At 53.7% G+C, this 25,510-nt stretch overlaps 12 protein-coding genes across 12 annotated transcripts in view; 5 read left to right on the plus strand and 7 right to left on the minus strand.

The window, feature by feature from the left end:
* The window catches only part of SNOG_12138 (hypothetical protein), a gene marked incomplete at both ends in the record, with an annotated part of 1,100 nt that extends 694 nt beyond the window's left edge, over positions 1-406 (plus strand). Inside the window, 2 exons of the mRNA XM_001802318.1 lie at positions 85-227; positions 372-406. Of these exons, the coding sequence (XP_001802370.1) occupies positions 85-227; positions 372-406 (178 nt within the window). The remainder of the gene's footprint in view (positions 1-84; positions 228-371) is intronic.
* An 86-nt stretch (positions 407-492) lies between these two features.
* Positions 493-1,043, minus strand: SNOG_12139 (hypothetical protein). The gene is made up of 2 exons (XM_001802319.1): positions 810-1,043; positions 493-756 (listed from the first exon to the last, which is right to left on the minus strand). Exons 1-2 carry the CDS (start codon positions 880-882, stop codon positions 680-682), a joined length of 150 nt encoding a protein of 49 aa, XP_001802371.1. The 5' UTR covers positions 883-1,043; the 3' UTR covers positions 493-679.
* Positions 1,044-2,569: 1,526 nt separating this feature from the next.
* SNOG_12140 (hypothetical protein) lies at positions 2,570-3,442 on the plus strand (the record flags this gene model as incomplete). The annotated part of the gene is made up of 2 exons (XM_001802320.1): positions 2,570-3,210; positions 3,403-3,442. The coding sequence occupies 2 exons, from the start codon at positions 2,570-2,572 to the stop codon at positions 3,440-3,442; spliced, it is 681 nt and encodes a 226-aa protein (XP_001802372.1).
* Positions 3,443-5,241: 1,799 nt separating this feature from the next.
* Positions 5,242-5,458, minus strand: SNOG_12142 (hypothetical protein; the record flags this gene model as incomplete). The annotated part of the gene is made up of 2 exons (XM_001802321.1): positions 5,242-5,285; positions 5,365-5,458. The coding sequence occupies 2 exons, from the start codon at positions 5,456-5,458 to the stop codon at positions 5,242-5,244; spliced, it is 138 nt and encodes a 45-aa protein (XP_001802373.1).
* A 1,999-nt stretch (positions 5,459-7,457) lies between these two features.
* SNOG_12143 (hypothetical protein) lies at positions 7,458-9,874 on the plus strand (the record flags this gene model as incomplete). Its single annotated transcript, XM_001802322.1, has 2 exons — positions 7,458-9,441; positions 9,528-9,874. 2 exons carry the CDS (start codon positions 7,458-7,460, stop codon positions 9,872-9,874), a joined length of 2,331 nt encoding a protein of 776 aa, XP_001802374.1.
* A 1,960-nt stretch (positions 9,875-11,834) lies between these two features.
* Positions 11,835-12,226, plus strand: SNOG_12144 (hypothetical protein; the record flags this gene model as incomplete). Its single annotated transcript, XM_001802323.1, has 2 exons — positions 11,835-11,874; positions 12,039-12,226. The coding sequence occupies 2 exons, from the start codon at positions 11,835-11,837 to the stop codon at positions 12,224-12,226; spliced, it is 228 nt and encodes a 75-aa protein (XP_001802375.1).
* Positions 12,227-13,585: 1,359 nt separating this feature from the next.
* On the minus strand, positions 13,586-14,082 carry SNOG_12145 (hypothetical protein; the record flags this gene model as incomplete). The annotated part of the gene is made up of 2 exons (XM_001802324.1): positions 13,586-13,710; positions 13,749-14,082. The coding sequence occupies 2 exons, from the start codon at positions 14,080-14,082 to the stop codon at positions 13,586-13,588; spliced, it is 459 nt and encodes a 152-aa protein (XP_001802376.1).
* A 204-nt stretch (positions 14,083-14,286) lies between these two features.
* On the minus strand, positions 14,287-15,403 carry SNOG_12146 (hypothetical protein; the record flags this gene model as incomplete). The annotated part of the gene is made up of 2 exons (XM_001802325.1): positions 14,287-15,168; positions 15,230-15,403. 2 exons carry the CDS (start codon positions 15,401-15,403, stop codon positions 14,287-14,289), a joined length of 1,056 nt encoding a protein of 351 aa, XP_001802377.1.
* An 818-nt stretch (positions 15,404-16,221) lies between these two features.
* SNOG_12147 (hypothetical protein) lies at positions 16,222-17,679 on the plus strand (the record flags this gene model as incomplete). The annotated part of the gene is made up of 1 exon (XM_001802326.1): positions 16,222-17,679. One exon carries the CDS (start codon positions 16,222-16,224, stop codon positions 17,677-17,679), a length of 1,458 nt encoding a protein of 485 aa, XP_001802378.1.
* Positions 17,680-19,376: 1,697 nt separating this feature from the next.
* On the minus strand, positions 19,377-20,197 carry SNOG_12148 (hypothetical protein; the record flags this gene model as incomplete). Its single annotated transcript, XM_001802327.1, has 2 exons — positions 19,377-19,385; positions 19,406-20,197. The coding sequence occupies 2 exons, from the start codon at positions 20,195-20,197 to the stop codon at positions 19,377-19,379; spliced, it is 801 nt and encodes a 266-aa protein (XP_001802379.1).
* A 337-nt stretch (positions 20,198-20,534) lies between these two features.
* On the minus strand, positions 20,535-21,822 carry SNOG_12149 (hypothetical protein; the record flags this gene model as incomplete). Its single annotated transcript, XM_001802328.1, has 4 exons — positions 20,535-21,239; positions 21,265-21,468; positions 21,524-21,573; positions 21,628-21,822. The coding sequence occupies 4 exons, from the start codon at positions 21,820-21,822 to the stop codon at positions 20,606-20,608; spliced, it is 1,083 nt and encodes a 360-aa protein (XP_001802380.1). The 3' UTR covers positions 20,535-20,605.
* An 844-nt stretch (positions 21,823-22,666) lies between these two features.
* SNOG_12150 (hypothetical protein) lies at positions 22,667-24,595 on the minus strand (the record flags this gene model as incomplete). The annotated part of the gene is made up of 3 exons (XM_001802329.1): positions 22,667-23,492; positions 23,542-24,378; positions 24,465-24,595. 3 exons carry the CDS (start codon positions 24,593-24,595, stop codon positions 22,667-22,669), a joined length of 1,794 nt encoding a protein of 597 aa, XP_001802381.1.
* Positions 24,596-25,510: the final 915 nt, after the last annotated feature.

Genomic DNA, 25,510 nt, shown 5'->3' on the forward strand with positions numbered 1-25,510 from the left:
CATCGCTTGCGCATGTGAATCCCCGATAGCTGGCACGCGACGCGCGCGTGCGATAATTGCCGAGTAGTACTGCCTCCGCGGCAGAGCGCGGTTGCGTGTGATGAGTGCTGTTTGGCGTTTTGCACCCAAGTGCGTGGAGGCGGGGACGGCGATGGCGGGGTGGGATGATGGGCGGAGTCGGTGGGTAGATGAGGAAGACGGGGAGAAGAAGCGCAAGTGGGAGAGTTGTAAGCCGTGGAGGGGGAGTCGGTGCGTGCTTTACCATGAGCACGAGGAGACGGAACGGTGCGGGGATGTATTTATGGGGAGGGGGGTGGGGACGGAAACGGGGGTTTGAATGGATGAGGAGCTCGGAGTATGATTTTGCATAGCATGGCGTTTTGGGTTTTTGCATCAAGCATCATAGATAAGGAAGGGATGGAAATGGGAATAACAAGAGTTCATCAGAGAAATGGAAACAACAGAGTTCATCAAGCAAACGGCGAGGGTGGTGGGGAAGTGGTCACTCTGTGAGGACAATTCTATTCCGCGTGGTATTACCATTCGATAACACACTAATTCCTTTGGTGTACGTAAACTTTGTGCATGGAGTGCATGTCGGACTACTCCACGGCACGCCAATTCCTCCTCTTGACCTCGTCCATCCATTATCTTCCCCTCTGCATTCCTGGTATCATATCTAGCAGTCGGGGATCTGCTCAACGGCACCAGGAGTGCCCTTGACGCACATGCCGTGGTTCTGGCGGGCACCGACGTCTGGGTATCGTTAGCTTCGCTCCACTCTATCCCTTGCAAAGGTAAAAACCTACCAGCAGCGACAGGCGCAGCAGTGGCGAAAACAGCCATGGAAAGGAGAGTAGCGACAATGGTAGTGAACTGCATGTTTGCGGCTGAAGTATAAAACTGGGGGTATATAGCGAATTGGCTTGGAATATGTTTTGTCGTGAAGAGAAAGAAGTTGTTGATTATTAAGTCGCCCGGCGACAAAGGAACGTATGGAATAGAAGGTTTGGTAGTGACTTGCAAATGTGTAGACTTGAAGTGAAGAGTTCCGATCTAGCCGGGCATCTAACTTCTTTATACCACGCCCAGCCTATGCCCGCCGCGTAATCACGTAGGGTTGAAACCGGACTGCATGTGTTCCTGAGGCTCCTGGAGTGCAAGGCATGGTTGTGCGCGCTAGGCACGCCTGTCAGGCGGGGATGTGGATTGGTGCGGGATGAGAGTTTCCGGGGCGCAACGTCTTTGCAGTGTGTCGGAAGTGCCTCAGGTGGCCTAGACGAGCGCCTTGGTTTTTCGTCGTGGCCATTGTTGGAGGTCTAGATGGCGATCAGGTTTGAGAGAGGTTTGGTTGGGACTGGGGTGCTGAGCACGACCGGAAACCGCGCCATCTTTGTTGAAGTCCGTTAGGACTGGAGGAGACAACATTATTAGCCCAAAAGTACATTTTGTATACTTGCTAAAGTGTTATTGAGAGTTGTGAGGCGCGTAGACTGTGTCGAGGCCTGGAGTTGGTGTTCGCAACTGGGTGGTGATGAAACAGTACCAAAACGCGCCCCAGACAGTCTCCGCCAACCTTGGAAGTTGTACGAAGCGCGCCATCACGTGGCTTGCTCTTGGTACCGATCAGCAAAATTTATCACAAGACGTCTGGTCACTGTAAGGGATCATCTAAGACACGTGCAACGCATGCGTACTTGCGATGCGCAATGCGTTGACTGATGTGTGGTTCCCGAGTGTGTTAGCCGAAACCGGCAGTGATCGGCGTGCCTTCTCGACTACATAATTTTCCTCACAAGAAAGCAATTTCTTTTATGACAGTGACAGTGACAGCATAGTAACGAGACAGCTCCATCCAGTGTCTTCATGAGAACGATCCGAGAGTAAGTATAGATATCGGCTGTAGGATGTTCAAGGCGACGGACCTTGCAAAGCTTCGACTCAGAATTTCGACAGTCTTGACTTTGCCGGATGCAGGGAGACATGGAGGTGCGCCTCGTCGGTCTGAATAATTCCTGGGCTTCGACGATGATAGGGTTTGAAGCGAGGATGCGACTTGAGCCATTACAGATGGAAATACTCGTGGCGCACATCAGAGAGGTAGGTTGTATCAGTGAGCCGCTGTTTCAATATCTTTTTGTCCATCTCTTCTATCATACTCCACCAGAGTGCTGCATGTGGCCTTTATCATTGGTCTTCTGTCTCTCTGCAATGGTCAGTTGCTTGTGATCATAACGTATCTTTCACTTCGCCGACGTGGCTGTAAGTGCTGCAGAAGATCTGCTCGCGTGGATTCGATATCTGCATATACTCTGGCCCTCGCATTCTCACCTACGGCGATATGATATCGTCTATGCTTCTTCTGGTGAACGTTGTGGTGAATGTGAGGTGCTGTTGTTTGGCCCGTCGACTTTCATCCCACCTGCCACTGCTTTGCGTCCCTGCCCGCGCGACCGCTCGGCATTTTCGATTACAACCCCGCGCGTCATTCTCAAGCGGAGGACTTGGCCACCTCATCGCTCGAAAAGCCGCAAAGCAAGCTGCGCTGCGGGCAGAAAAGAACGACATCATGCCGGACAACAAAGGCGTGGGCTGGCGCAAGAAGAGCAAACCCAAGGAGCTTCAGCCGCTAAAGCTAGGCCTGGATCATCTCGTGGGCGCCGACGATGCAAGCGATAGACGTCGCCACCATGGTTGGCGAAAGACGATTCAAGGAAGTCGCCCTGCAACTCCTGCGACGGCACCGCCAGTGACGCCTACAGTGGAAGAGACTGAAGACGCGCTCTCTGAGCGTACTGAGCCCACCACACCACGTCGGGATTCTAAACCCAAGCTGGTTCGATACACCTCGCTGTTCAGCAGCTTCGCCAGCACACCTAAGGGGCCCGAGTTCTCCGAGCCATGGGGCGAAGAGCCACTGCTGTTCGAACCCTATGCGGATCCCAAACTTGCAATCGCATCGATACGCGCACACATGGCCAGCTTTTCTATGAAACCTATTCCCCCGGAGCACAATAACAACCTGTTCCGCATCTTCGAAGACTACCACAAACGGAGAGATGAGATCGACCGTCTACGGATCGCGCTCAAGGAGTTGAGCGAGAGACAACTTCAGTACGAGACAGGCTGGGCAGACTATGAGCGTCAATATGCCGAGGAGATACGTCGTCTCGAGCTATTGATTGCGCAAGGCGTCACAGGCGTGGCAGGGTATAGTCTCTTCGCATCCACATTGTCACTTATGTTAACGATATCTTAGAGTTCTAAACGCTAGGCAAAGCAGTGTTTTAGATCGCAAGCGCATGCATCGAAAGACTATATCCAACAGCAAGACCAGAACCCATCACGAATTCTTGACCCAAGAGCAGATCGACACTGAAATTAGACTGAGAAGTCAGCAAGGTACAAGATGCGTGTCAATCATCATTTGGCTCCCAAGTAAAGGATTGCGCCCATGCTAACTCTTTTAGTACTGCTTCAACGTTCGACCTCACCGTCTACCAAGATGACTGCTTTGTCCCGGCACTTCACTGGAAGAGCAGGTGAAGATCTTCGCATAGGCACACCGCCCGACGATATCAACCCGATGCTCTCCCGGAAAGTCCAGAGCGAGATGAACTTGGCCAAACTTGGTCATGTCGATACTGCAAGTTCTGTCGAACATTCCTCAGTCACATCAGGGGTTTTCGGGTACCGGGGATCATTTGCCTGATGAGATGTCATCTCCAATATCGGCAATGGTAGAGGTGGCGGTTGATTGCGATGCCATCATTGCACTTCGAGAGGTAGGCTGGGTGTAACTATTCCGTTAAGGGCAGAGACTGACCTTACATTTCTAATAGCTTGGCACTCTAGTTGCACGGAGACGGGGTCTCGAGACTGCTGAGTTCATTGAAGGCCTTATGCAACTGTTGTCCCAACCATGCGTCCCTAATAAACGAACGGATGAGGAGTTCGGGGTATCTGATACGATACCCGTACGAGATGGCCCAGGCACCAAGAATACGGCCATTGACGACACGACACCGCAGCGCACTCTCCGCAAGTTCCAGTCACAGCCGCAATTGACCTCTGAGAAAAGACGTCGCCGACACTTTTCTTTCGAGCCTGGTGAAGACCAGCTCCTTGCTCTGAATGAAGAAATGAGAGAGAACGATGCTTCGCGATATTATGATGTTTCAATGAAGTCAAGCGGCCCTCAACTCCTCAGCCATCCCCACGAGTCCAATGCCGACCCATCGCCAGAAGTTTCGATTCCGTGGCAATCAGCGACCCAACAGGATTCTTATAACGCCTCAAAAATCCCCAGTCCTGTGCAGGTGTATGGCAGTGTGCGCCGCGAAGAGTCTATATCGAGTCTGCAATCAGCCACGGCGAAGTCAGCCGACAGTCGCCATAACTCACTTTCGAGCGTCTTGACGGCGTTCCGGGACAACCACAATGTGAACCTGCGCCCATCGTCAAGCAGCAGGAGTAGCTCATTCAACACCCAGCGCAGTGCTGAGATGTCACCGTCGTCGAGAGACCGACCCGTCAGTACCCGTGCACCCAGCGGTGTTTCTATTCTTTCAGCAGATCACCAGAGACCCGTGTCGCAAGGAGGTAATCCAGCAAGGACTATCAGGCCGTCGAAGACCTCGTCACTCCGAGCAAGTCGCACCATGGGTCCACTCACACAAGAGAATGACGAACCCGACCAGAGTGGATGATATATTACTCGTCGGCTCATCGGTCCTTGCTCAACTCTGACGAAAGAATGATTTTAGCCGTTCAGGATGGTGTGTGTGTGTGGGAAGGGAGTTGTCGGGAGATTGCACCAAGGTCATCAGCTGCAAAGAGTGACAAGACTGCGGTTGTCCGTTCCAGCACTCAGCATAGCCGCCGGAGAAAGACTATCTGGCACCAGGTGAGAGCAGCGACTTACACCGTTTCGACCAAGTCTGTAGCGATTTTTGGCATCGCGTCTGAGTGATATGCCAGCGAAGTTACGTTATACAAAGTCTCGATGTGATCCTTGCAACGTGTACAGAGTCTAGTCAAATGGTGCGTGTTGTCAACTACGCGAAAAAAGTCCAGGGTGTTACATCAGGTCGCCTGTCCAATAGCCTCAAGCTCTACGCAACATCCTAGAATCCAGATGCTAGGGCAGGACCCCGGGTCTTCCCACCGCACAGCTAATGACCTCAGTCTCTCGGCCTCTGCTATGGCAGGCTCAAGTATTATGGACGGGGCATCGAATGTTTACGCATGCTGATTTACGCTCCAGGACCCCGGCATGAACGCCACTGCAGCAAGTAATCAAATTTTGTTCGCCCTTAGGAAAAGCGAAATGAGTCTCAGGAACCGAAATCGCCACCCACTTACGACGCTTTCTTGTGACAATCTGTACCATGACAACTGGGCGTTTCTGCTCCGTTCGCTTCGCAGAGGTAGCACAAATGGTCACATAGCCTTTCATTGTGGCTAATGCATCTCCTAGGAGGAACGACTGATCATGACACGCTACTCGGTCCCAGTCAGTCCAATCCTACCCTTGGATGAACTCATTCAAAGCTTCTAGTTCATTCTGACAAACCAGCGTTTCGATGAACTCAATCCGAGCATCTAGTTCTCTCTGGGTCATTCTTTGAGGTCGCTACTCCCTGCAGAAGCTGACGAGTACCTTTTGCCACGCCACAGCTGCTAGGCCCAACGAGTTTTTACGCCACTGTGGCACAGTAGCGATCACTTTCCTACTCGAGCAGCGACTCCAGAATTCACCCGCGTGATGATGTGCAATCCCTTCCTGGCCGTCGGTGATCGACTGCTGTCAACGTCAGATTTGCCACAATGCCACACTTATTTTTACACAGATATGCCTGCATGGCTTTCTCCGCTTCTTCAACGGTTGATTGTCGCTAGCTTCACTATTGGGCACGGGTCTCTCTGGTACATGCAGCAACCAGCATTCCGGTGTGACCGTCAATCTTGGACATGTCGGGTCGATTCTGTCGTCGCTGCAAAGTCAATTGGCGGCTGTTGTTTCATCAGCGACGCACGCATTGCGATTATGACGAAAGCCATCAATCGATCGAAACAGTTCCATGGCCTCTGATTTCGGGAAAGCGCCCGCTAACGACTCCTTAATCTCGGCTTGACAACAACAGAAGAACGGTAAGAATTAACTCTTCCGACTAGGCGTGCAACGTGCGAGATGGCCATTGCAAGCGCTACGGCGCCAACGGCTGATTACGGGAGGTTATCCTTTGACGAATTAGCGGGGAGGCACCCTCGTCGCCCATCTTCTGCTCATACGCAGGGGAAACGCGGCGGAAGCATGAGAGAACGGAGAGGCGGTAGGGGTGGAAGCTGGTCTGTGGCCTCATTGGGCCCGCGGCATACTGCAATGACCAGGGGCGCTCAAGGCTCGTCCGACCATGGGGAGGAGGATGGCCGGCACATGTCATAACGCATACGGTACGCGCCGCTGGGGGTTTGTTGATTCCAAGAGGGCCTAGCGGGTATGGTGGAAGTAAAATACGATGTGCTCGACACGGGCACGGGCACGGGTGGGACAGACGAGCCACACAAGCCTCGCACGCGCACTGGTGTGGCTCCTGTGGATTCGAGAAACAACGGCTTGGGATCGATGCAACAGGCCCCAGGGCGGGATTTGCGCTCTTGGGCGCGGGATGGCGACAGGTGCAGCGACAATCACCACCTTATACGGCAGCACAGAGTCTGGCCGGCTCGCGGCTGTCGTAGGGCAAGTGGCTGTGCAAGACGGCTCCGGCTGATCTGTAGGGTTTGTATGGAACGAGTGTTGGGTAGAGAGTAGCTGCAGACGAGACGTCTGAGGCCGCCGCAAAATTACAGCGGATTCAGTCTGGCTAGACCGTCGACCCCACTGCTCGTTTCCGATGCCACGCGCCTTTTGCAGCCCATGTCAGGCAGGCCCGTGGAAGCTCCGGGCCTGTACTAAAGCCCTGTGGCTTGACGTTGGCTTGACCCTCTTGGAAGGCTGCTCCGTCCCATAATCACTTCTATCAAAGCCTCCCCAACATCCCGACTTCAATCCTGCTTCTCGATGCGCCAACCTCACTTCTTGCTCTCTTCCCTCGAGCTCATCCGCGATGTTTCGCAACCGGTACGTCCCCCCTGTTGCACCTCCCCCTCTATTCGCGCCGGCCATATCAGCGTGCTGTGATGTTCGCACGTCGCGTTTGGTGTTGAGCGGTCCTGGTACCTAGGCTGACCTGACTGACCGCCATTCAGGACGAATTCGCAGAAGCCACATGAGGAACTCCTAGAGTCTTTCAAGACTTCGTTTCCGCACCTCACACAGCGTTCGCACTCGGTCGCTGGGCCATCAGGCCACTCTCTTACAGATGCGCTAGATGTCGCACACCCCCTTCGGTATGTATCTCCACATGGTGTTTGCGCAACCCTTCTGCACCCACTGCTTGTAACAGAGTGTCATGCTGGACGTGCAGCGTAGTCACAAAATTATTCCATGCGGTTTGCTAACTAGAGTCTGCTTCAGACATGCCGGCGACCACGACGATATCAAGGACCAGGATCCGACGCCGCGTGGTAGCGATCAGCCTTGGAGGTTCACTCCATCTCTGCTTGACCCCAACAGCTTCGCATTCACTTCTTTTGCGAACCAACCTCCTGGCTATTACACGCCGACGCCGGGCGGCACCAACACGCTCTATCACAGCCAGGCGGGAGATCTGCACACTCCCGGCTTCAGCTTCGGCCTAGGAACACCACTTTCGCTACCCACCTCGGAAGGAGGGGTTCACGCTGGCCAGACTGCGCCAACACCACACCTTCATGGCTTCAACCCTCACGCTATCGCAGCCCAGCACCAGTTCCAAAATATCAATCCTTTTGGCCTCCAACCCCAGCATGCCCAGGCCTTCGCACCGCACCAGTTTACTCACGCGCCGTCCGCTTTCGATCATGGCTCCTTGGCGCAAACCCATCACGAAGACTCTCCCATGGACAACATGGTTACAGATATCGAGATGCAGGAGCAGTCGCCCTTGATCGGCTTCGCCGGTCATTCTTATCAAGATAACCTTGCCGCTGCAGTCCAAGCGCCTCCCCTTTCGTCAAACCAAAACTTCCGGTATCACGTTACCCTGAACGCGCCTACTGCAATGATTAAGTCGTCCGACGAAGTGCCAGTCACCTATCTCAACAAAGGACAAGCTTATTCCATCTCGTTGGTGGACACGGCACCTGTGCAGACGTCTTCCGGCCCTTCTGAAATACAGGAAGCTTTTATTCGCATTTTCTTTCGAGGACGAGCAAACAGCGTCAACCGACTGACGCTGTTGCAACTCTGGAAGGAGGGTCGCGGACGACGAGCCCATCAACGCCGGTGGCCGCTACAGGCTGTTGAGTTTGTAGACCCCAGCCAAGTTGGCGGCGGCGAAGTGCAGGGCCGGCCTCGTGTCGAGATTGAGTCATCTTCATTTGACGGCTTCGTCGTTACATGGACACCTGTTCAGAACACTTCCCCCGAATGTTCATTGGCGGTTCGATTCAACTTCTTGTCTACCGACTTCAGCCACTCGAAAGGCGTGAAGGGCATTCCTGTCCGCCTTTGCGCGAAGACAGAGCTCATATCGGAAGTTGCCGGATCACCACAAGGAAGCCTGGATGCCGAACTCTGCTTCTGCAAAGTTAAACTCTTCCGAGACCATGGAGCCGAGCGAAAATTATCCAACGATGTTGCTCACGTAAAGAAGACGATAGACAAGTTGAAGCAGCAAATCTGCGCAGAGTGTGAGTCTGGAATGAAGGACTTCGGAAAGCGCAAACGCAGCAGCTCGATATCCAAAGGCAGCGCCAGTACACGACCCGGCAAGGTACCAAAGCACAAGAGGACATGGTCAATGTCTTCAGCTAGCTCAAACTCCGGACAGCGCGCTCCGGCTGAAGAGGACTTGCACATCAAATTAGCCTCTCTACAAGACATGTTCAGCTCGACCAGGCCTGTAAGCGTATTGTACTTGCAAGGCGACGAGCAGGATGACCCCGACCTTCATCCTGTTCAGCTGGTGTCCAGTCCTCAAGAGTTGACCAAACTCGATACCGCTGTCGAGGCACAGATGTGGGAAGGACAAAGCACACACACGGGCGCGTCATCGATCGTGTCACCAACCCCGAGCTCACAATCGATTCCCTCTGATAAGCGACGAGGGTCTACCTTTCAGCGCCCTAAGCCCTTCCAGCCTCCCTCGCGAATGTCATCGAATGAGTGGAGAAATCTCCCGCAGACAGCTACGGGAGACCTCAAGGGTATGCCAGTCACTCTGCATGGAGGCGCCGACGTACCTACCAAGGTCCAGAGACCATACGCGGATGACCACGCACTTTCAGGCTGGATTGAAGCACTGGGCGTTGACCAGACCTATCAGCCCCCACCCGAGCCTATGCTAAAACCAGGTATGTCTTCCGAACCCCTGTCATGAAACATTGTGCTAACACATGCGCTCTAGTGGCATGCTTTTTCGTGCAACCAAGAATCGCAGGACGGCAGCCTGATGACAACTACTTCCGTGCCGTATACCTTATGGAACGTACCGTAAAAGCGCTTGTCAGCGGCATCGCAATGAAGATCAACATCGAACCAACGAAGGTGACCCGCACAGTTCGTGTCAATCAAAAGGGCCTACAGATTTTCATGGACGACGACGCTATCAATGCCATGCCAGAGCAACAGGACATGACCGCCGAGTTCCACGAAATCGGCACGCCCCCGGTACATCAACTGAAGCGAGAATGGGATGCTGGTCCTACGGACATCCAAGTCGATGGCGACATTAGCGTTACCGAGAACGTACACTCATCTGGCTACGAGTTACGTTTGCTTTTCTAGTTGTCCACCCTATGCGCAAAGGACACCTACCGCATCTTCTCGGACTTCGAGATCATTTCACGACCCATCATAATGACTTTGTACTATTCGCGCGTTTGGCCAGGACCGTGCACTGCTGTGCCAGGCTTAAATCTGTCCGGCCATCGCCCGGCACAATTTCCTTCCTTTCGGCGTTGCCAATTTTGAAGATACCACGCCTACTTCTGGGCCTTTTCTTCCTTGTGTTGACATATCGCGCCTTACTCTTCTTTTCTGGTTGGACCAAGATACCCATTATATCCTCACATTTTCCAGCGGCTTAAGATTGAAAGTCATGATCCTGATTCGCATGCATGGCGGAATGCAGCGATTACTATACACACGATAGGAACGGAGCTGTAATTTTTTCTATTGAAGTACACACGGAAAGCAGAGTCCGATGATTTTCGGAGATGATTTTGTCTCCTTCAAGTCACAATACAAGTCTTTGTGGCATACACAACATAACCACTGCACTTTTTCTTCTTCCTTGCACGCGACTCAGTGCAGTTTCAAACGTAACATTATTATCATACTAAACGCTATAGTGAGAACACCGAACGGACTGGCATTTTCCCAACATTTGTCCGTGCAGACTCTAATCAGCATGTGCGACGCTAGGCCCCGGCACGACTCAGGGCAGTTACATTTCGCTCAACTACCGACGCAAGGAATTCGCGCGTCAGCGGAGTGATCATGCACCTCCGTAATAATCGACCAGCATGTTCTTTTTTTCTCTCTCAAAACGTCAACGTCGCACTCTGACCGCCTCGACCAAAATCATATCGGTCCGCTATCCACATCTTGGAAAGGGACCCTAGATCACATAGAACGAGGTGGCTGGTTGGCAGCTGTAGCCGAAGAACGATCGCCGAATGGATCCCGGCACCGCGCTAACTTGGTGCGATCCGTCTGATGTCATGCTACATGAAGCTCGCAGCAAATCAAATCGCAACTACACTATGATGATATCGACAAGGACCTGCAGGAGCGGCTCTGAAGGAGATGCGTTGTCAAATGTCAGGACCCCATCGAATGGACATGAAGCGTACACGGTTGAAGAGGCAGAGGATGAGTGGGCTCCTCGGAGCTTCTTTGGTTACTCCGCATAGTCGCGACATGAAACCGACGGCGTCAATAAGGCACACAGTCAACGGATGAGAAGCAATGGCTCTCTGGCCAACTCGTTAGAGATGAGCGAGTGAACGTTCCATGATGGCAAATGAATGCGAACTGCTTCAGTAACTCCGACGGCAGGCGGTTAGCCTCGAAACCTAAATGATTGCATTCGTGGCATGCAACATTGGAGAAGTCCACTACTGTGCCGTCCTGAGCATACGCAAGGTTCCACGTGGTCACTCACCTCAGCAAAGCAGAGGAAAGGAAATGTTTGCGAGCTGTTAAGAAAATCGCCACCGACTACATGTGGAACAGAACCATCGTGGACCCCGAAGGTCTTACAGCAACATTACAACCGACCTGCAGGAGACGCGTACTACAATTTTTACCGACCACCTGGAACAGGAAGGAAGCCCTTCGAACCGTTGGACTATCCATCAATCAAATGCTTCCAGGAGTCTATGTTTAGTGATAAAGTATGAAGGGCCGTTACTGACGGCCCAATCATATGCGTGATCGACAACAGAATTCCTACTTCAATTGTATTCCGCCACAGTGGCGAGGCATGCATTGCATTCGCCACATCTTGTAGCACACGGCACGACTACCCAAAGCATGTGCCACATCAGAGCGATGACTCAACGCAGGAACAGTAGATCTTTGCTCCAATTGAAATTTCGATAGAAAGATTGGAGATACATGCTATCTAAGTTGACGCCTCTTTGCGGGAAGCACAGCCACAGCTTCGTATTTGTCTTGGCAAACGCGTTCGAGCTGAACTGCTCCGCACTTTCAGCAGACAGCCTCGCACACATTCACCGAGATGGCCGAGTCTAGACTTCCGCTCCACTTGGCTTGCAACTGTCTGTCACCGAGTGATCAGACGTGCAATTAAAGCCCAGAGACGATCGCTGGTGACAGACGTTATGTGTCAACCGACTACCAGACGGGCTCCACTCCGACGCGGAAAATACTCCATAGCGTGATCACAAGCTGAGGGTACGTTCCAATGCAACACTTGCTGAAGGGTCTAGACCAGCTCTTTTCGATGCGGAGATTGCCATCTCGTACCGCTTCAGACGCTATGTCGACATTCTGGTGATCACGTCTAAGCGCAGAGGCGTGCGCCAGAGCGTGCACGACGGTCCGACGAGGGACACCAACAACAAAGACACAGGAAGCGCATCGTTCGGAGCGCAAAAGGACGGCCGGTAATTGCACCGATCTTAGCAAGATACCCGCAATCTGGTGGAGTGAACCCCGACGCGATCCCAAACCATCCATCTTGGCTTGCGCGCCCCAAGGGCATAATGAGCAATTTCCGCTCCTTGTCGCGCAATTCGAGTCGCCCATGATGTCGCTTTCGAATCCGAATCACATGAATTCGATGCAGCAATCAAAAAGCATTACGGAAGTAGATTTACCGGATGTTCGGTCCTGCGGTGAGACGGTGTGCGATTTGACATGGGAGATGCAAGGTGAAGCTCCTGATCAGCCATAATGCGTTTCAGATGGGCCCAAGACATGCAATCGCGCTCCACTTGTTTTTTTCTCATCCCATGATCCCAAATGCGGATCCCCACGTCACACCTCGACTCGTGCGGCCTCCATGCCTCCGTCGTTATTCTCGAGTCGCAGGACCACGGACAAGCCATGAGGGGTTTCCCCCTAAGATCTCATGTTCGGCCCATTGAGATCTCGCATTACCCAGCTTCCCATTATAGTCAAGCCACAATTCCGCAACCGCACCGGCTAAAACCCAAAGGCACAGCATCACTTTCGCTACCGAATGTCCTGCCAGATGCAAGCGCGTGCGTTATCTCGCTTAGACACCCGCTGGCGAGTCAAAATGCATGTGTGTGGGCAAGGCAGCGAATCAGCACAGGTGTGGCGCGGTGACAATGTACGCTGCTTTGCATGAGCGCCGCTGACGCCTTCACGGAATACTGCCGGTTGGCTGACCAGGGTAGAAGCGTACCTACAGGAGCCACGTTGACGGTGCTAAGCTGGGGGTCCATCGACATAGGTCGCAGTGAACGTTCTTTGGAATCTTCGCAGACTGGTTTGGGGCATCAAGGCCGTGATCAGCAAGAAAAGTAGGCGTAATCGAAGAAATGCCAAGCTTGCTTTTTCCTCCGCTATCTGACGGTCAACACCAAGATGGGCTGAGCTGAGCTTGTCCCCTTCCCCGGGCATTGGGATGCAAAGGAGATCCTTCCGACGGCGCGGTGATCTGATCGCTCAATATGGTTCGGTCCTTTCGCGGTCAATGGAAAAGAAAAAGGTCGGTAGCGATGGGCACTTGCGTAGTCAGAGCGTCGCCGCTCGGGGATGGGCCTGTATCAACATTCCCATGCGCTTTTCGAGGGGGAGCGTAAGCACAAGATGCGACGATATGACGCATCGGGACGCGAGGCTTCGGTCCAATACTGCCGAGTCGAGCGGTGTACGTGAACTGCTTTGGGCAAATTTGAAGATTCCAGACGTGGAGAAGTGCTTTACAACCCGGGATGTCCTGGCTCGCGTACCTGGAACGCGATGATGTGTGCAGTGGGGTCAGTCGTATCCGGAGGTTTAGAGACCAGGTCCAGGGTCGGGGAAGTGAGGTTGCGAAGCGCGCGGAAGTATACACAGTGGGGTTGAGGCTGGGAACAGAGTGACATTGTCACCAAGACATCCTGATACCGAAATGTTACCAGCTATGAGGTTTTAGAGTTTAGAGAGGATCAGAGCGCACCGCCACAGATGGAGTCGTCTGACATGACAGAAAACTGCCTCCCAGGTTCAGAGTTTTTGGTGGGAACGACTGGAGAAGGGCTATATCGGGTGGTGGGAAGGGTGGAAGGTGAGGCGAGGGATTCAAGCGAGGGGTTTATCATTGCCTGCTTCGACATCCTCAATATATTGATGCATCCGCTCACTGGTGGATAACGGTTATCTCGCTGCGACTCGAGACGGAGGAAGTCTTGGGCGAGGAAGAGAAGAGGGGCATTTGCGTGAAGATGACGTGAATCTGCAGGGAAACCACCAAAGGACCGATTCTCAAAGGATCCAGGATGCGGATTTCTCATGATATATATGCAAAATGTGTGGTATACCTTCGCTTACAATTTATGGGGAACAGAATCTTGCAGCCTCAGAGATGTTTCTATAATTGTTGCTTTGGGCAGATAGCTGGTGACGAGCGACAATAGATCGGAAGCTGCAGATATACTGATCGCCATAACACAATGACTACTATAGCATACCAAAGCCGTGATACAACCGTACACCAATCAATCATCCAATTCTCTCCCAAAGTCAATCAACCGCAGCTTTCGTGCATCCTTAGGATGAAACTGCGCAACCTTTGCCCTAACCAAGAACCTCGATGCAGCCGAATCTCTCTCAAGTTGGAAATACGCTTTCCCACCACCCGGTCCAACCAGCGAAGCAAACAGATTCTCAATCAGCTTGCGCATCTCAGCATCGGCAGCTTCGGCCTCTGTCGGTGGTTCCTCTTCTTCATCGTCCGCAACAGCAGTCTTGTTGCCCCAGATCTGATCGATCCTGCGCTGGCGAGTCTTATCAGACACAGGCTTCTTGCTTGACTTTGCGCGCCCCTTTTTCGTGAAACCGGCTGCGAGCGTGTCGTCTTCAACGTCGAGCATATCGCCTACGACAGGGCCGCCGAGCTCTTCGGCTGCAATCATGGCGGAGAGGTAGTCGTTGATGAAGTCGTTCATAGCCTGACCCAACCGCTGCATTTCAGCGTCGTAATTGTCTTTCTGAGCGCGCTTGGCTGCGATTAATTCTCTGGCTAACTGGGCGGGCGTCTTCTGCGAGCGGTCTTCGTGCTGAGTGCGAAGACGCTCGATGCGGTTCTCCATGGCTGCAGTGAGGAGATTGGCATCATGGAGATTAGCTTCTGTGCGGCGTAGAGATGTTTCTGCTTTGGTGACTTGTGCTTGGGTGCCGGTGATTGCTTCTTTGGTTCCTTGGACATTCTGCTGGAGAGATCTTGCAGCTAACAATGCTGGAAGCACTGATCCTTGAGATGGAAGGAATGTTGCTGTCGATTTGAGATTCATATAAGCATTCTTGACAGCCCGGAGTTGTTGTAATTTTTGTCGAGGGTCTTCTGACGCATACGCGGCATCTTCAAGGTCGATGTTGGACTGGGCCTTGAGCTTTTTACAGGTCAGTCAACGAGTATATACCAGATTGATAAGGTCATACCTTCTCCAGTGCAGCTTGTTGTTCTTGGACGCGTGCCTGAAGCTCTTTTACGGTCTGCTCCAGACGCGCCTCAGTGTTTGACTCGTCAAAGTCCATTGCACCTTCTTGTATTTCTCGTACTTCTGTTACATACTCGCGAATGTTCTGGACAGCATTGTCCTGGTGTTGCGCCATATTGAGGTACTGTATTGGACGCGTCGTGATTGTGTGGTAGCGCCGGTATAGTGCTTACAATCAGGAATGTAATCACAAGTCCCGCAACCCGTCTCCTTGAACCTTCATTTACCACCCATCTCTTTCTCTATGCTCTCAATTTGTGTTGCGTTTGACGCGACAGAGTCTGCCTTTACCTGTAGTGCTGTGAGCAGCACGTGACTGCCAAGGCGCCAGTGACCGACGATCCCCTCCTTCTTCCTTTTCGGCCGCACTTGTAACATCTGTGCAACGTCCTCCCTCGCATCAGTCACCTGCTTGCTACTCTCAACCAGCGCCCAGGGTCCCTTCTGCACCAGCTCATCTGTCGCTTCTCTCCATCAGAATAATTCTCGCTGTCCAAGTAGGCGCGCTACTGAGCCTTCTGCACTTGATCGCTGGTTGCTTGCCGACAAGGTTTGACAGGCGAGCTTTCTTTACTTGGGCCACTTTCTTCCCTTCGTCGACATCACCTCCTCCGCCATTGAAAGCACTCACCTCCATCATCACACGCACCATCACCATCACCCGTGGCCCCCCTCACAGTAGAGGCCTCACTCTTCCGACCACTGCACCCTCTGCACGCTCCAAGTCCTGTTCTTGCTCCGACGACCCACCTCCACCACACACTCCTCAACCGCACTCCTCCTTTCCAATCGCCAGCACCAGCACGCTTTCCTTCTCGGTCCCGCTGTACATAACGCGAACAATTGAAAAGATTACTCAGCATATCGCTTGAGCTCTCCCCTGGACTGTGAAGAGCACATATACACTTCTTTCAAGACTCATACATAGGAATCATGTCGGCCTCACCAACCATTGCCGCCTCCACCAAGCGGCCCCTGGAGGAGCCCTCTTCGCCTGCCGGACCGAACGACCAGCCCGATGCCAAGCGCCCCGCTCTCGATAAAATGCTCAGGGACGAGCCTGCTGCAGACGAGATCGAGACTGCGCAGCCCGTCAAAGGCGAAGGCATCGCTACAGAGGACATCAATGCTGAAGACATCAAGCCCGAGGATGTTGCGCAAGCTGTTGAGCAGAACGGCGCCGAGCCCGTCCAGACCGACACCATTGTTCCAGATGCGCCCTCTATTCTCGAGACACAGCCCATCCAGTCCACATCAGGCGCCAACGGCCGGCCATTGTCGCACAGCCAGCAAGTGGATGAGACCAACTGGCTCCATCTGCGCGCCTGCATTGGCACCAGCGAGGCCGCCACCATCATTGGCAAGGGTGGTGAGAACGTGACCCAGATCCGCCGTCTTTCGGGTGCCAAGTGCACCGTGAGCGACTACTCGCGAGGTGCTGTCGAGCGCATCCTCACTGTCAGCGGTCAGGTAGACGCCGTGTCAAAGGCGTTTGGCTTGATTGTCCGTACCCTTAACCAAGAGGATCTCGAGGCCCCGTCAACGTCTACATCAAAGGCTTACCCCATGCGCCTGCTCATCCCTCACATTCTCATCGGCTCCATCATTGGCAAGGCTGGTGTGCGTATTCGTGAGATCCAGGAAGCTTCCAACGCGAAGCTGAACGCCTCTGACACCCTGCTCCCCAACTCTGGTGAGCGCTCTTTGGTCGTGCTTGGTGTGGCAGACGCTGTGCATATTGCCGTGTATTACGTTGCGCAGACTCTCGTTGAGCAACTCACTGAGCGATTCGGTGGCCCTGCTGCGTCTCAGTATGCTACCCGTAGTGGCATGGCGGCGAATGTCGTTCCTGGTGGCATGTCTGTACAGCCATATGTGCCACAGCCAGCAGGAGGTCAGTACCAGCAGCCCAACAACTTCCGCCGTCAAGAGCCTCAGCGCACCCCCGCACATGGAGGGTATGGTGCTGCACCTCATATGCAACCCGGCGCACCCGTTCACCCTTCACCATATGGCCAGCCTCAGATGCCTTATGGAGCTGGCTCACCAGGTCGTGCACACTACGGCGGCCCTCCCCAGCAGCCTGGACCTTACGGCGCCCCTCAGGGCGCACCCGTCCCACATGGTGGTCCTCCCAACCAGCCTCCCGTTTCGATGCCCGGCCAGCCCCTAACACAGCAGATCTTCATTCCTAACGACATGGTTGGCGCCATCATCGGTAAGGGTGGTGCGAAGATCAACGAGATCCGCCAGCTTAGTGGCAGTGTCATCAAGATTAACGAGCCCACGGACAACAGTAACGAGCGTCTGGTTACCATCACGGGCACGCAAGAGTGCAACCAGATGGCGCTGTACATGCTGTACTCGAGACTCGGTGAGGGCCCCCACTAGTCTGTCCTCCTGGGCGACCACCTTTGAGTGAGATGCTAATCAAGTCTTCCAGAATCTGAGAAACATCGCATCTAGTCCAAGATGTCCCTTTCCGGCGAGCGTGGAAGGTCCTGAGATCGACGAGAGAGTTTATGCATTTCGGCATGGCGTAGCGGGTTTTGATTTGGAAGGGATGTCCTTTTTTACAATGTGTAATACGTATGGCTTCTGTCATGCCGGTCTCGGATCACAGTAGAGTTTACGTTATGGTTTAACATACTCGGTCATCTATCAAAAGCTCATACTTGTTCACTGTCTGGTGTTTCTTTGAATTATTGCATTCGTTGTTGATATGCTTTGAATTGGATGACGTGTCCCTGCCAAAATCCTTCCCTCCTTCCGAGTCATTTTGTCAACAACCGTTGTCCTTTTTGCCATCGCCGAGGTATCCACTGAACATCTTGGCGGATTTTGCAACCAGTTCTTCATCATTCTTCATCCTGGTAGAGCTAACTTCCTCGTTGCGCCAGTTGCATTTGACATCCTCGTTGCGTCGGCGCTCATATGCCGCCGCTAGAAGTTTTTCACTGATGATCTTTTGCTTTGCGCTCCCGACATCGGCAACCCTGCGGAGTTCTTCGGCGCGATCCCTTCCTTGGGTAGCTCTCTCTTGTCTTTGAAGATGGCTAGGTGTTCGTGGAATGTTGGTCAGTGAAGTTTTCACATTGTGACATGGAAGGAGTCAGATTGTGCGTTATGCAGTCCTGAAGGTGGCATGGAAATCCCCTCCACAGTCTAGAAATTCTCACCTCTCCAACCGCAAGAGAAAATCCGGGTCGCCTGTGTTCCTGTAGGCTTGTGGAAGAACGCTCAGAACAGTGTAGCTAGCTTGGAAATGGTACCGAGTAGACTGGCTGAGATTTCTGAAGTTGGCTTACTGCGTCACTTTTCACTTTTTGGAATTTATATGAGCTATCGTGTTATTCGTATAGTTTGACTATCAAAACTGTCCAATTTCCCCTACCAATACAGCCCCTCCTTAAACCTCCTCCCTAACGCTACCCTTGCCCCTTCTCCCACCGGACTGTCCACAGACCCCCATCCAAATCCTCTTGCAACTGCCTCCCCTCACCAATATCGACCTTATCTCTGGCTCCATCAAGCCAATCTTCATCCCCTCGTCGTCGTCGTCGTCCGCGCTTGCTCATCCGCCATCATAAGCGCGTAGACTTTACTCGTAGGCCTAGGGTGGAAGCCCGAGGCCGCAGCGTAGCGCGCGATGAAAGTGGGTATATATGCACGCTCGGAAGAGAGGGTATGCGAGATGTGCAAGGTTAGGGGAAAGAAGGGGGAGCTATGACTTGGTCCGTCTTCTGGTTCGGATCCAGTCGAAGAAGCCGTGACAGAGTAGAGGGCATCCAGATAAGATTCGAAGAACGAAATAAACGGCTCGCTGACATGTAGTGCCCTAAGCAATTTCCTGAACCCGTCGCGGAGTTGCGATGGCGCTTCCTGACGCCACTCAACCATCCACCCCGACAATTGCGTGTGCTCGAAGTAGCAGGCCATGTGCGCCAGGCCCGCGATGATCTCGGTATACGCGACGATTCCCCCGGCATCTAACGTGCTGTGGAACTGCTGGAACGCCAGGCCAGTGACTTGCCCCCCATCCCCACCAGCGAAGTCGGGCTCAACACCCAACCTCCCCCCCATTCTCCCTAAACCCCCTGAAATCATCCACGCCTACACTGTCCACAACATCCCACCACTCCCTCCCCCGCTTCTTGGTCCGCTGACCCGCCCTGTCCTCCTCATCGAAGCGAGCAAACCACTTCCTTTCCTCTCGAGCATACGCGTCGCCCTTCTCCGTCCACAACTCCGCTTTCTTCCGCCCCAACTGTCTAACCGCGCGGAACTCTAAAAAGCGCGAGAGCGTCCAGTATCGAAGTAGTGCAGAGGGCGTGGTCAGGAGCGTGAGTTTGCGCTCCAGCGCGGCGGCGAGGATGAGTGTGTGTTTGAAAAGGGGGGGATGGATATCATGCCCTGGCACGAGAACAATTCGTAATTGTGCTTGTGAGGGCGTGACGAGGCTCCACGGGCGCAAGTGTATTGTTTCGCCGTGGACGACGATTTCGGGCTCTTCGTGCGCATCTAGTTTAGCGAGAGCGGAGAAGATTTGCCCGGCTTCATGAGTGAATAGCGTCCAGGCAGTGGAGCTGGTGTCGAGGGAAATACCAGTGCGGTGCAGGATGGCGGGACAGGACCATATATCTTTACTGAGTTTGGCGCGCTCGCCGACGGTGAGGATGGCGTCTTCGTCGAAGGGGGAGGGGTAGAGATGCCATGCTACATCTGGTGTGATTTGGTCGCTGGATGCGATCAGGTGCACGAGGATGTCGGGACAGAGTGCGAGGAGAGTGGCATTGATGTATTCCAGAGGTTTTGTTTGCTCCTCGTTTTGTGGGAGGTATTTGCTTGACTTTAGGTCTTTTCGACCGAGGAGGACGAAGGGAATTTCTAATGTTAGACTGGGATCCATGTTGGACATGTGTCCGATGGAACGTTAGTATGCAGGAATCATCAGCTATGCGAAAAAGTCCGCGTGAGTCGATGATTGAGGAACTCCACCTCTCATGGACAAAGAATGCAACATTCGCCGTCCTGAGACTGCGACAACCCTGGCCACAAAGAGAGCTGTCGTGAGTTCCGTCCGGATACAAACAAAGCAACTGCGGAAATATGTCGCATTCTATGACTGTAGACTGAGGCACCCAACTTTTAGTCCAATGGATTATGTATTCTCACGCTTACTATGCCAAACCATGTCTATGTTGCATAGCGTGCCATCCACTCAAATCAGCTCCGCATCGGCCTCTCTTCAATGCCATCTCATTCTCTTTAGCTACTACTCCTCAACGCCGCCACTCCTTTTAGATCGCTCCGTAACTCAGACCTGGGGCTGTGGTGCGGGAGCAACAGCTGGCGCAGCCGCAGGGTCAGCAACAACAGGCACTTGGGCGTTGCCGCCTTCTGTCGGAGGGGGAAGCTGGGTGTTGTCGATGGCATCGGCGTTGTCCTTCTTCGCCCACTTGGGCTCCCTGGCCCACTCCTTGTCCCACCACGGGCCGGCGTCGCTGAGCTGACATCCACCGGCGCACTCGCACGATCCACCAAACTGCTTTGGCAGGTTCTCGGCGGGAATCTGACCCAAAAGCTCCTTCTCGTATCCGCTGCCCAGGATGTGGATCTTTGCGCTTGTGACGGGGTCGAGGAACTTCTTGACGAAGTTGAAGACGGCGGAGAAGCCCCAGGGTGCGTTGATGACGTACATCTTGCCCAGGCGCTCAGGGTAGTAGTTCTGGCTGATAGCAGACACAGACTGCAGGTAGCCGTAGACGGAAGATGCCTTGGAGATGCCGACGCCCTTCAAGTCGAGGATAGAGCATGAGGTTTCGAGGAGGTAGCCCGACTTGCGGGAGCAGGCAGGAAGACGGGGGTCGGCCATCTTCTCGTATTCGCAGACGAGGTTCTGGATCATGCGTTCTTGGGAGGTGATCTTGCCGAGGCGGCGGTGAGGTCGACTTTGCCGAGCGACTCGATGTACACTGGGCGGCCCATCCTGGGGGTTTGTTAGCATCGTCTTCCTTCTCGACAATGTTGCATGTAGTTGGACATACCTTGTCCGTCTTGTGGTAGTACTGGGGGTAGTACTCGAATACCTGGGGCCGCTCCTTGTAGTCAAAAGTGCGAACCAGCTCCTCGACACCGACGCCAGCATACTCGGCCCGCCACTTCTCGCTGTTGATAAACCTGCCAGACAGTCAGTCCGGCCCGTGCTTCGTCGTCTGTGTGTGTTTATGCGTACATTTCCTTGGAGAGCTCAACGTTGAACTTGCGCGCGCGGAGGAATCGCAGCTAAGATTGAGTTAGCATTCGTGCTCTCACACAAGTACAGCTTTCCACACATACCAATGTCAATGTGTCGAGGTTCTTGGTGTGACCAGCAGCCTCGAGGGCGCTGCGTAGCTGGAAGATCTGGGCATCTTGCTCGGCCGTGGTATGGCCAGGATGCCCGCTCTGAGCCGTGGGGGAGACAGTGGGAAAATCGTAGTGATCGTATTTAGGGTCCAGCGGGACTTCTCTGGCAGCGGGAACGGCAGCCATGGTGCGTGTGTGGCGGAAGTGTAATGAAGGTTTGTAGGGTTGTGGCTGTTTTGCACGGTTATGAAGGCAATAGGCGGTGGAGGGGACTGGGGTAGTCGTCGAGGTGCGGGCGTATGACGATTGCGGACTAGCACGTGAGATCGTTGGCGAGGCCCCAGCGCTCATCATCTGGACTTCACCCAGATCACTGATCTGCGAACACCACCGCTTGACGGCGCTTTCGTGGCTGACAGTGACATGCTGACTGCATGAGAGTGGCCATTGGGCCACTCGTCGATTTGTCCATGTTACGCACGTGCGAACATCTAGTACTTTGATTCGGCGGGATGTAGGCACATCGAGCGTTGAACGACCAGTGAATGATCGGCCCAGCTTGGAAGCTGAGGCCGTTGTCTTTGAAGAGCTACCTATTTCATACATTGCAGAAAAGAAGAAGGGCCAGAAAGTAAACCCCAAAATGAAACGCATGATAAAACCCCAGCCAAATCGTCAGACGCTCGCAGGGCTAAAAGAGAGTAGAGATCCATCGGAGCGAAGAATGAATACCAGGTTAGTGCCAGAGCACTAGACAACAGACATGATGTGAGATTCGTGTTACCTGCATTGCCCATTCCTTCCCAGATAAGATGGTAGTTGGGCCATACGTCTATCACTGAGCAAAATCCTCCGCCGAGACTGATTTGGAAACAACTGACAACCCTAAACACTTCTCACAAACCCGCAGAATCGCAAGACACTGAAGGAGCAACCGAACACCGAGCAAACAAACCCAGGAAATGCCGACCACTTCCGCACACACGCCAAATGACAAGCTGCAGACCGGGATCGACACGTGTTGGAAGGATTACCTCCGTTCTCGATCCCGGCTCGGCCCAAAGTCGACTTCTGAGACCTTCTTCTCTTTCCGACCCTTGACAATGTACTGCGCATACAGTGCAACGTGGTCGCTAGGGAAGTGATAGTTCGGGAACCCTGGGACCCGTCGCAGATATTCCTTGTCAATGTCGCCGAGAAGGCCAACAACTTGGAGCGTGTTGGTTGAGTACCAGATATAGTCGAGGACACCTTGAAAGTGAGGCACGTAGTTTGTAAAGGTCATTTCACCGATCGCAGAATAGCTGGACTTGAGACTGAAGGGATGAGATATACCGTCGCGCGTGAAGTTACCATACTTCCGGCTTCCGAGATCCTGGTGGGAATGGGCGATCGTTCCTTGAGTGATAAGGTCGTAAACACCAGAGGACGGCATCGAGTTGAAGTCACCACAGAGTATGACGGGAATGTCTGCACCAGCGCCGTATTCTTTTGACGGTCCAGGCTCCTGTGTGGTATCGGCTTCTTTTCCGTCTTCGTCATCGCCGTTTGTGAAGCGGTAGACTACCTTGTCCTTGCATGGCGGGAACTTGGACCATTTGGTAGCAAATTTCGAGATTCCTTCCATGAGAATTGCGACTTGCACGAGCTTGACGTCGGTAAAGGCCGGGTTCCAGAAGACGTGCACGTTGCCAACGATGAATCTTGATCCTGTTGCGCGATTCTCCAGAAAGGCCACCACTCCGATGTCGTCACGAGGCATGACGCGGTTGAAGATGTCGTGTTCTCCCTTCATATCAGGCCTGTTGATGGCAGTGTTGGCGAAGTCGATGAGCTGCTTGTCCAGCAAAACGTATCTGTGGCTGTTAGTTGCGAACCATACTAGTTTCCAGGGTTGCTACTTACTTGCTGTTCTTGTAGAAGATGGCACACCCATCGACAAGTTTCGCTTCACGCTCTGCCATCGTTCGCGCCCTCGATTTCGGCCAAAACACACCCTTGTAGTCGTAGTGCGCAAGCTTCTCTCGGAAGTACTCATTGAAGCTGTCCTGGTCGATTTCCTGAAGACATACTATGTCGGCGTTCCGTTGTTTCAGCTCGCCAAGGATAAGCTCTCGTCGGGTCTCCCATGCTAAGGCGGAGCTCGGAGTGTAACCGTACTGTGATTGCGTGCAGTACTTGTCGCAGAGGATGTTGTAGCTCAGCGCGGTGACAGTCTCTTGCGCGGGGTCTGTGATCTCGTCGAGGACGATCCAGTCTCGCTCCGGAGGTGCTTCGGGACCAGCGGCAGTCTCACGGAAATGCTTGATGAGCTCGACAGTGCCTTGCTCCATCATGATCTGCTTGATATCGTCGGGGATAGGGTTGCCTTCGATGCCGAGCAGCTCCAACTGGTAAAGCGAGCCCAGCTCTTCCGGAAGATCGGTCAATTGATTGTCAAACACAAGGAGCTGCTTGAGGTTGACCAGCATACCAATCTCGGGAGGCAGAGAGTGGAGATTGTTCAGAGAAAGATCGAGGTGCGTCAGGTTCCTGAGCTGTCCGATGGCTTGGTGGAGATACGTAAGCTTGTTCGCGTTGAGATAGAGCTTTGTGAGGAAACTGTAGTTGATGAAGAGCGTGGGCGTGATAACCTTGAGATTCTGGCCGCCGAAATCGACGTATTGTCCACGGGAGGTTGTCCTTGCCGTCCTCGGCTCGCTGTGCTGCTGGCCGGTTGCGCTCTTCCTTGTCCGCCTCTTTCTGCATGCCGTTTGCCGTTCCCGCTACGATGCTCTTGCTGACACTCGGGTGGATCCTAGCGTGCGAGTGTGATTGAGTCATCTCGCGTGCTGTCTGCGCTGCGCGTACGCTGCTCGGCCCAGTGTTCGGTCGTGGGTCTGTTGACGCCGCTGTGCACGCTGTTTGGTGTGCCGTTCTGCAGGTGACTGGGCGCAAAATGCGGTTGCGCGTTTGACATGCCGCCGCTTGATATGTTATGCTGGTGATTGTATTGTCCTCCGTGGGCGCCTTCCAGTGTGTTTCTTGATGTTGCTGGTGGCCGTGGCCCATGGTGTTGGTGATTTTAGGTTGTGTTGGAAAAGGTTTCCCCCAGGTTCATTTGCATCCCGTAGTTCTGGTGGCCCGCGCGCCCCATTCATCATAGCGTTGTGGCCCCTGGTGCCCTCCATGGCCTTGGGTTGTTGAACATGGTGAATGTCTGCGGAGACTGGCGCCCAGGAGATCGCGAGGGGGAGGGAGTGTCGGGGGTTCGGGAAGGGTATGCGGCCAGCAGCGGTGGGTGAGCGCACGCGGCCGGGGAGTGTTCGTATGTTCTGCGAGTGTTGCGAATAGAAGTTTTGGCCGGCTCCCCTTTGGTAGACCGAGTACTCGGCCATCTAAGGGAACGGCGACGCAGGAGAGAGAGGGACCGCAGGCGGCGGTCGAAGCTTGAGGTGAAAGCCCCGGGACGAGGGCGTGAGGAATGGCGTCAGGTGGTGGATAAGAGGGTTCGGGCACGGGGTTTTCTTCTTCTTAACATGGGCACCCGTGCTACTCCTCGACATGGGGCGTGCGCTACAAGACCCGACTGCAGTATCGCATGTATCCGTCTCTTTGTGCGAGTTGGGAAGCTGAGGCGGGGACGTGGGCTCCGTAGCGATCGCGCTTGGGCGGGAGCTGGGCTGTAGGCAACACGGGGGTGTGGAGCGGCGGGATGAGGAGGCTATTGATATCTCGAGCGTGCTGGCGAGGCCGTGGGCATTAGCTGTTTGTTGGTGGGTGGGGGGATGGAGCGCGTCAACCTGCATTCAACCTGCATAGGCGACCACAGAAGCAGCTGGACGGGCCCCCTATCCGCTTGGAAAGCTTGGAGTGCACACAGACTCGCAAGCAA

This window comes from Parastagonospora nodorum (genome assembly GCF_000146915.1).
Source record: "Parastagonospora nodorum SN15 chromosome Unknown scaffold_21, whole genome shotgun sequence".
Taxonomy (NCBI): Eukaryota; Fungi; Ascomycota; class Dothideomycetes; order Pleosporales; family Phaeosphaeriaceae; genus Parastagonospora; species Parastagonospora nodorum.